General features: G+C 38.4%; 1 protein-coding gene across 1 annotated transcript; it reads left to right on the forward strand.

Annotated features, from left to right (window-relative positions):
* LOC104770937 (myrosinase-binding protein 2) lies at window positions 7,556-9,999 on the forward strand. The gene is made up of 5 exons (XM_010495413.1): window positions 7,556-7,640; window positions 8,075-8,290; window positions 8,403-8,834; window positions 8,930-9,373; window positions 9,474-9,999. The coding sequence occupies exons 2-5, from the start codon at window positions 8,102-8,104 to the stop codon at window positions 9,747-9,749; spliced, it is 1,341 nt and encodes a 446-aa protein (XP_010493715.1). The 5' UTR covers window positions 7,556-7,640; window positions 8,075-8,101; the 3' UTR covers window positions 9,750-9,999.

Here is a 9,999-nt window from a genome sequence, read left to right on the forward strand (position 1 = left end):
TTTTTTTTTTTTTTTTTTTTTTTTTTTTTTTTTTTTTTTTTTTTTTTTTTTTTACAAATGGCGAGCATTAAAAAAATTATTCCCGCTTTACATTTCAATAGCATTTTTTATGGTATATGCTATTAATTGATACCCGCAAAAACATAAATCTTTCTGTGTCAAAAGTTTTAAGTTTGACCTACGCATTTATAGCGTATACTTATAAACAAACGCTATCTATAATTCCACGTTTAGTTAACATAGCATAAACCCTTAAAACTCTATCTTCTTATGCTATAAATAGACGATTTTCTTGTAGTGCAAGTACTTCCAAACTTCCCTAACTCTCTCATACTCCACATAACAAAATGGGAGATCATATTGGATAGTAGACTTAGCGACAATTTCCCGGAAAACATGCTGATCTATTTTCCTAGCTTGCAATCTTGCTTCTGCATTTACCATCATCTGACTAATATCACCATCTCTGATCTTAATCTTACAACTTTTCAAATGGCGTATATATATGTGTTTGTACCTTTTTTGTGTACATTGAAAGAGTAATCCGACTTACAATGTATGCATTGTGCTCTTTCTTCACTCTTCCCCAAGCTATTAACCTTATTAATCAATGTAAAATCTTTCCACACGTTTGAGTACTGCCTTCTCTTCTTTCGTTTAGATGGCATTCCCTTGTCATTTTCATCATCGTCAATAAAGCCCTCATCATCATCATCATCATCATCATCATCATCATCAACAACCTCTTGACATTGATGCTTCTGCTGACACTTTTTCCCTCTGCGTTTTAAGTGTTTCTTCTTCAACTCTCACTTTCCTTTTCTGCTTTTTAGATGCCTCTGTTTCACAAAACACTTTTCTTCTTTGCTTTTTATATACTCCTGATTCATCAATCTCTCTCATCTCATTTACAACATTTGCAATGTCGATGTTTCTATGAGATTCGAGATCTATTGATATTAGCTCATAAGAATCCTGCGAATCCTGCCAATAACAATTAACAAAAGTACAAAACTCTATCAATAACAGAGTAAGTAAGGAATCAAACAAACACACAAACATAGATTTCTCATCCTGCAAATTACATATAAACACATAAAGTAACGTAAATTCATGATTTATTCTAGCTATTGATTTTTTTTCACATGAAAATCTCAGATTTAAATCAATAAATCATACATAAACCTGCAACTTAGTAGTTAGAATACCAAACTTGAAAATCAAAACGGAATCAAACCAAACTTATCATTAGCGATGTGTTTATGGCTTCAGCCTCCAAGCCTCAAAGCCTTCAACGTTTCACAGTAGGTGAATATCTTCAATGTCTTAAGTGGTAACAAGAGGAGCAAACTGAAAAGTCTATTCAGTTTCCTTGTTAAACAAACCTAATAGGGTTTTCGAGTTTTGACTTTTAGTTTTAATACAGAAGACGAGATTAGAGGTTTAAAGACTCTAAGTGAGATAGAGGTTTCATACTTTAGCGGGTCAACCTGCAAGCCCGCTATCCACAACGGGTCAATCCGCTTCATCCTGCGATCCGCAATGGACAAGTCCACTAGGCCCGCTATTTATTAGACACAAAAAATGACATCCAAGCCCTCCTCGCTCCGGGCCTCTCAAATACAACTCTACCCCGATGACAATCCATATGTACTCTATACCGGTGCAACCAATCCATACCCAATATCACATCATACAACTCCACTGGACTGATTACTAGATCTGCCAGCATCGACTCTCCAGCCACCTGAATATCCACCCCTCTCGCCCATCCATGGACCTGAATCATCCTGCCTCCAGCAACCTTAACGGTCCTGAACCGCTCTCTGGGATCTCCACGAATGTTGTCCCTCTTGGCAAACTGTGGGGTAACGAAGCAATGAGTAGCTCCGGAGTCGAACAACACATTAGTCCCTACACAAACTTTATGCACTAAGAACAAAAACATTCATCACAGACACCCATAATATCCAAAATGACAGAAAACCACAAAGTCAAGTTTAGAAATTATACTTGTGATCGTGTTAGCACTGGTTCCTCCCATCTCCACTGTCGTGTACACACGCGGCACCTTTGGTAATGGCAACGCCGGTAATGGCAATGCCGTCTGCCCAACTTGCTGCACTTATGGCTGCAACGCCGCCACCGCCATCAGATGCAGCTTGGGACAAGCCGATCTGAGATATCCCACCTCTCTGCAGTGGTAACACGCTCGAGTCATTAGCGGCACTGGCTGGTTGCCCCTCTGTGGACAATTCGCCATCCTGTGCTCCAAGCTCCCACGCCCAAAGCATCCCGCACCGCTGGACCCCGTTCTCTGCCTAGCATCGAGCTTCCGCTTCTGCCCCTATGCAGGCTTGCTGCCCTTGCTAGGAACAGAATACGGGGGAGTCCGCTTTGGCTGCACCGAAGGACTAACCACCACCAGTTGTGACCTTAAGTCATCCTCTATCCCGACTGTAGTTTCCACCAGCTCCGCTCTCGTAGCCTAGCTCCTCACCCTGCACCGAGTCCTCAGGTCATCTCAAAGAGCCAAAAGGAATCTCTGCACCTGAGCCGACTCTGGCTCCAAAGTCCGGCCTGCATACACCACAAGCCGACTGAACTCTGCGTACAGCTCCAGCACAGTTTGGTTCCCCTAAGTCAACCCCAAGAACCGCGCCTCCATGTGATCGAGCGTCTCCTGCAGGAAACACTTGGTGTTGAACTCTCCCACAAAGTCCATCGAAGTCATTGCCCGCTGTACTCTCCGGACTGTCACCGACCTCCACCACACATTTGCATCTCCTGACAGGTAGTAGACTGCCTAGTCTACTCGATAGTGGTATGGACACCGATGCAATTGGAAGATGTCCTCCCTCCACTCGTCTGCCACACTTGGGTCTGTAATCCCAGGGAAATACCCCGCAATCACATGCCGTAGCTGCACCAACATCTGAACATACTATGCATCCACTACCTCGTCTCTCCGGCTGCACGCCTGCCTGCAACCCAACACATGCTGCACCGCTGGACCCTGTCCACCACCCACTAGTGGCACCATCGGGACCTTCTCACCAACCGCTGGCGGCACCACAGGAGCCTGCACACCAGCCGCTGGAGGCGCCACTGTTAGAAGCCGCACCAACACCTGAGCTAGCAAGCCCGCCAAGACATCCTCCGTACTTGGAGCACCATCCGCTGCAACCCCCACACCTAGGGCAACACCAGTACCGACACCAGGCCCACCAGCCTCGCCGATACCATCACCAGCAAAGTCTCCAGGTATTCTAGGATGGACCTACGGATCTGCCACCTCCTCACTGGCCATGCTCTGGGTCACACTCACACTGGCCTCGGGAACGTGCCCCCGCCCACGACCACGACCATGCCCGCGTCCATGACTACCAGTTCCATCACCTTTAACCATTTGTAGCACCAAGAACAGAATGTTAAGCAAACAAAACACCTCCTGACTACACAAAGAACACAACTCACCGTGGAATCACATTTCAGGCTCGAAGAGGATGTTCTAGGACCCCATGCCACACCCAATCATTCAATCCAACATCCACAACACAAAGCACACAGCGAACCCGTACCTAGAACCGTAAGGGCTCTGATACCAAACTGAAACAACCAGACCCATTTTTTTATTTTAAATATCCTAATAACTAGTGATCCCATACTCACTAGCAACCTAACCCCAATCAATAACAGTGAATAACACAAAAAAATTCCAATAAACCAATAACGAATAAACGAATAACATAATACCAATTCCAGCAACAAACCAAAACATTAAAACAAGGTCATAGAACCAGCAACCTAACATTCGTTCTAGAAAATAAGTTCCACTCTAGAATCCTATCAACGACACAGAGTAAATAACTGAGCCTCTAGAACATCATCCTCCTCATAGCCTTGATTCCACGATCATATTTTGCCTTTACCTGCGTCACAACACAAAATAGAGGCATAAGTATTACCAAAAATACTTAGTGAGGCAATCCTCCCATCTACTGGGCTATACACACAAGCAATAAGATCTCTTCATGCCACAAGCAACAAACAATAAAACAAACCAGGAAATATACAAAGCAATCACAAGATCAGCCGCTGCTGAAGGATACTGTTGACCGACACCCGTCTGGTGTCGATCAACACCGACCACCTTGCGTTGATCGACATACTTTTGTCAATCAACGCATGCTCGACATTTCAAGAAATCCCTAATTGCATCGACTGACACCTCCACATGGCATCGATCGATGCTCATAGGTTTTATCGCGCCGTCCTCGCATTAGTGTCGACCGACATACTCCTTCTGTCCATCCACACTCATGTCGAGCATCGCTTCTCTTGGATCCGAAACTTCGAATCCCGCCTCCAAGCTTCTCCCTCTCATCCCACACGATCTTAGGGTCAGATCTAAGCCTCAGGAGTCACGAAAAATGCGTAGAACTCACAGGACAACAATTACATATCACACAAAATCACAGAAAAAGAGATCTTAGCTTAGATAAGCCATGGTCATGCACTCACCTTAGCCAAACAACAAGATCTAAGTCCAAACGACAAAACTAGCACCACAACAACCTTCCCCTCACGTCCTTAGCCTCAAATCTACACTCTCAAAGAGGAAACTTACCTACAGAGACAAGGATTCTCCAAAATCCTCTAGAACTCTCACAAAGACTTTTCTCTCTTCTCTTTTTCTCTCTAGAACGTGTAAAAAGCGGCTAAAAGACTTGAGATGTCAAGTTTTCCCTAATAAACTCGAGTCTTAGGATTCTTCTAAACCGAACACGCAAACTGGAGAATTAATATCAAACCGGTTAGCCCATCTGCATAAGGTGTCGATATGATCGATACCAACACTTGTGTCGATCGACACCCTTACCTAATTTCCAAAATTTGGTTCACGGGTGTTACAACATTTCTAGGTTTTCGAGAGGTTGGTGATTTTAATCAAACCCTTCTAGCTAGCTAATATAAATTAAGATGATGTAGCTAGTCGACGATCTTTAACCACAAACAGATACAAATATATGTAAACCCATGAATGTTTGTAGTTTTCAAAATGGTTTTTTTTTTAATATTTGGTGTAGACTTTAGTTTCATAAAAAACTTGAATGGTAGTTTGTAATTTATTTTTCGGTTTTATGTTGATGGATTATATTTTTATTTGCAATAGAAAGAAAAAATGTAATCGATTAATTTTGATCAGGGATAACACTAGATTCCCAATGTCTTAGAGTAGGAAACTTGTTTTATTTTATTTTTTTAAATCATGAATGGATACTAAATAGATTGTTGCAAAAACTATAAAGCCGAAAATACTCCAAAAACCTCAATCATTTCAAAGCCTAACCTTAACGGTCACAATGAAAAGTTGAAGCTGGTTATTTATCTTGCTTAAAGGTACATAATGCAATTTTAACATCAGTAAAACAAGACTCTCGCCTCGGTGGCTTAAAGCTAAGGTTTGGGACATGAAAACTATCCCAAAGAAAAAAAAGAACATTATGGAACATTATGAAATCTTGCTATCTCGGAAAGTTTACAAGCAAATGATTTAAACCCAGTTCTAAAGTTTACAAGCATTCCTTAATTTAAATTAAACAAATTTCCTAAACATCAAACTTGTTTGATATTAATATTATTTTCAAATATATACTAAAGATTTTAGGACAATTTTTAAAGAGAAATTCAGTTGGAGACTATAGTGAATAAAAGTGTGCCTCAAAGGGATGTTAGTTACAATGAATTTCACGTGTGTCTTATAAACTGATCGTTGAGTCTCGAAAGGGATGTTTAACTAATTTATAAAAGGACGGTGTGTCTCGAAAGGGATATTGCATTGAATTTCACATGTGGAAGGGATCGATATTACAATCAATTTGACAGCAAAGCATTTTCAGAAAAAATAAAAACAAAACAAAAGGTACGTACAAGATTTGAAGTCCTGCCATTAAACCATTGTACATATGGTCCAATCTTAACTTCGGTTATGTTTGTTTTTTCTAATAATATTACACATGTAAAATTTATTGATATAACAACTTTCTTCGACGTCTTCACATCCTCACATACAAATCTGCAAGGTTATGGTCGATAGACGTTGGTGAGTAACTTAGCTAAAATATAAATTATAATAATATATATTTTAAAAGTAATTCAATAGACCAATCATAAGATAACAGCTGTGAGGATGGTTTCTCATGTTTTGGTTGACAGTCTCTTAAAATTCTTAAACGAGAGACGTCTCTTTTCCTCTTTCCTCTTTTTCTCTTTTTTTATATATTTAAATGGTAAATAGATGTGTGAGAGACCACCATTGGAGATAACCTTAGCAAATAGGTTAAAAATGTACAAAGTCTATATAGTAAAAAGTAAAAAAAAAAGGAGTGTCAATCAATAGGTAGTAGCATTACGCCACATCTCATAGGCCATAGCTCTTCTCCAATCTAATACTACAAAACCTTGTAAAAAAATATTTGATATCAAAGGAATACATAAATATTGTCATAATAAATAATTATTTATTCTGAAATATATATTCTCACCTATATATATATTAGAAGACTACTTTAATATTTAAAAACAGGTGAGTCTTTATTTATCATAAGTCGTGCAAATTAAACAGCACGTTATTTTGCAGTCACTAGTCACCAACTCACTTGTAACCACACATGTTGTTTTGAATAACGTCATTTTATGAATTTTATAAAACCCCATAATCTGAACAATATAATGATTCCATGTTCCTTATGCGCATATAACAGCTAACCTCGAGTGTATAATATTTAATTAATCATTCATTAGGTGCAGGAGCCTCACACATGAGAGTAAACATAATTATAATTACTTTTTTAATTTGAGTTTGTAACCTTTTATTGTTGACATATACATATTGTACGCTACAAATATTTGATTTTCTTGGTTGTATCAGTATTGCCAATTACATAGAGTATAACCTCTATAAATTAATATTTGGTAAATTAATAATCTCTGTAAATTAATATATATTTCGATTTCAAGTTGCACTAATGTAATTTTGGACACAACTTAGTAATATAATAAGATATTAACTTTTTTGAAAAAGCTTTAAAGGATTACAAAAATAATTATGAACATATAATGAAAATGACAAAAAAAAGATACTCGAAGATGTTGGACTGTAACGGATCAATGGGTTCATTGCATGTCTTAAACCACTGACGAGCAGTACGGAAAGAATAGAGCTATGGATTATGGTCTTCCGAAAATAAAGTTTGTAAAAAAGAAAAAGTGATAACGGCCAAACCAATAAAAAAAAAAAATCCACATAAAATAAGATGTCGATCAAACTAAAATTTAGTCAACAACTTTTTTAGACTTCACATCTTCTCACTTACAAATTTTTTAGATTTTTTTTTTCTTTTTCTGATAATATTCCACACGTGGAATTCATTATAACAACTTTCAATCACGTCTGTACATCCCCACATACAAATCTTCTATGTTTTGGTCGATAGACGTTGGTGAGTAACTTAGCCAGAAGGTTAAAAATGTGAAAAGTGTAAATAGTAAAAGTAAAAAAAGAGTGTCAATAAATAGGGAGTAGCATTACTCGACATCTCATAGCTCTTCTCCAATCTAAGGGTAATAACACAAGCGTGAGGACTCTCTCTCTCTCTCTCTCTCTCTTCACCTTTTTTGTCGACATTTTCTATTCACACGTTATGATAGTCCGATATGACTTCATCCTTGCTTTCGTATTCCACTTCGTTTTGCCATGCATCCATTGTTGTTTCAACTTATTGTAGTTATACGTTATCACCAATACAGTATATATGTTCATCTAATTTTCAATTATACTGAGGTAATTAGGAGAAGTACGTTAAAAAAACTTTCAGTGCACTCCTTGGAAGATATAGAATACAATAATATTTCATAGTAAAAGTGGAGATGCCAATTTATTGTCTCATTAAAGATGCGTAAAAAACAGAGTTTGTGTTACTACTTCTTCCAGTGTTTTCTTTACCAAGTGTCCATTACGTTGTTCCTTCTTTCTTTGTGTGTCTCTGAGATAGGAATTTGAATCTTTCAGGTTTTCATTGAAGTTAAGATATCGAAGATGTTTGAGAAGATGGGACCCGTTGGTGGTAACATGGGAAGTGTATTTGACGATGGTGTTTACGATGGTGTGAAGAAAATAACTGTTGGAAAAGACATTGACTGTGTGTCTTATATCAAAATCGAATACGAAAAGGATGGAAAATTTGTAACTCATGAGCACGGGACGATTCGTGGGGAATTGAAAGAGGTAGTATATATAAACATCCTCACATTGTTTTCATTCGGTTGGGTCAGTTCTTATATATCTACCTTTTAAAATTTTATGAATTGTATGTTTCTAATGGCAAAATCAAATCTAGTTTGATGTGGGTTACCCGAAAGAATGTATCACATCCGTTGGTGGAAGCTACGATCATGTTACCCGCTATAACACAGTGTTGATCAAATCGCTAATCTTCAAAACTTCTTATGGAAGAACTTCCCCAACATTCGGCGATTCATCTGGGAAAGAATTCATGCTCGAGAGTAAAAATGGGGGAAAACTTATTGGATTCCACGGACGCTCTGGTCAGGCTATTGATGCCATTGGTGCATACTTTTCGCTAGTTGAAAAGACAGCTGCTATGGGTGGTAACATGGGAGATGCATTTGATGATGGTGTTTTCGATGGTGTCAAGAAAATAACTGTGGGGAAAGACATTGATTGTATATCTTATATCAAGATCGAATACGAAAAGAATGGAAATTTTGAAACCCGTGAACATGGAACGATTCGCGGAGAACTAAAAGAGGTAATATAAATAACTTGAAGTTGTTCTTCTTCAGTATGTTTTTACCAACTCTTTTAAAAGTTTTAATTTTTTTTTTGATGGAAAATAAAATCCAGTTTGATGTGGCTTATCCGAATGAATGCATCATATCTGTTGGTGGAAGCTACGATCATGTTAATCGCTATAAGGCAGTTCTGATCAAATCGTTGTTCTTCAAAACTTCTTTTGGAAGAACTTCTCCAATATTCGGTGCAAGTCCAAGTGGGACAGAATTCATGCTTGAGGGGAAAAATGGAGGAAAGCTTCTTGGATTCCATGGACGCTCTGGTCAGGCTATTGATGCCATTGGTGCATATTTTTGGTCAGTTCCCGCACCCCAAAAGATTGAACAAGTGGGTGGTAACATGGGAGTTGTATTCGACGATGGTGTTTTTGAGGGTGTGAAGAAAGTAATTGTTGGGAAAGATATTGATTGTGTGTCTTATATCAAGATCGAATATGAAAAGGATAATAAGGCTGAAACCCTTGAGCACGGGACAATTCGTGGGGAACTTAAAGAGGTAATAGAAATATTTTATGACTTTGTTTTTCTTTAGTCGGTTCTTATCCACCATTTAAAAGTTTATAAATTATTTGTTTCTAATGGTAAATGAAATCCAGTTTGCTGTGGATTATCCGAATGAATGTATCACATATGTTGGTGGGACCTACGATCATGTTAACCGCTATAACACAGTGCTGATCAAATCGCTACTCTTCAAAACCTCTAGTGGAAGAACCTCGCCAGTACTCGGTGAGACGAATTTATCTGGAAAGCCAGTTGGAAAAGAATTCATGTTTGAGGGTACAAATGGAAGAAACCTTCTTGGGTTCCACGGACACTCTGGTCAAGCTATTGATGCCATTGGAGTTTACTTTGGAACCGGAGGAATTTAAGGAGGAGGACTACAAGACTGTTTATTGGGTTCATCAGATCTAAGTCCATGTCGTGTCTATCTATTATCACCAATAAAAGACTTACTCTAGTTTCGTAAAATAAGGTACATCCTTTTGGGTCATTTGCAGCTCGAGTAAGCATTTCAGCTTTTGTTTGTTGTGTTTATGTGTAAAATAAGGTCCATGCTTTGGGATCATGTGATATTATCTGCTTTTAATAAATGATGAATCTTTCCAATATCGTCTTTTA

The sequence above is a fragment of the Camelina sativa genome, chromosome 20 (assembly GCF_000633955.1).
Source record: "Camelina sativa cultivar DH55 chromosome 20, Cs, whole genome shotgun sequence".
Classification (NCBI taxonomy): Eukaryota; Viridiplantae; Streptophyta; class Magnoliopsida; order Brassicales; family Brassicaceae; genus Camelina; species Camelina sativa.

Bases quoted from the DNA above. Each gene is read 5' to 3' on its own strand.
- LOC104770937 (XM_010495413.1), top strand. From the start codon at position 8,102: ATGTTTGAGAAGATGGGACCCGTTGGTGGTAACATGGGAAGTGTATTT. The intron at 8,291-8,402 runs GTAGTATATATA...AATCAAATCTAG, and splicing joins TTCGTGGGGAATTGAAAGAG to TTTGATGTGGGTTACCCGAA. The intron at 9,374-9,473 runs GTAATAGAAATA...AATGAAATCCAG, and splicing joins TTCGTGGGGAACTTAAAGAG to TTTGCTGTGGATTATCCGAA.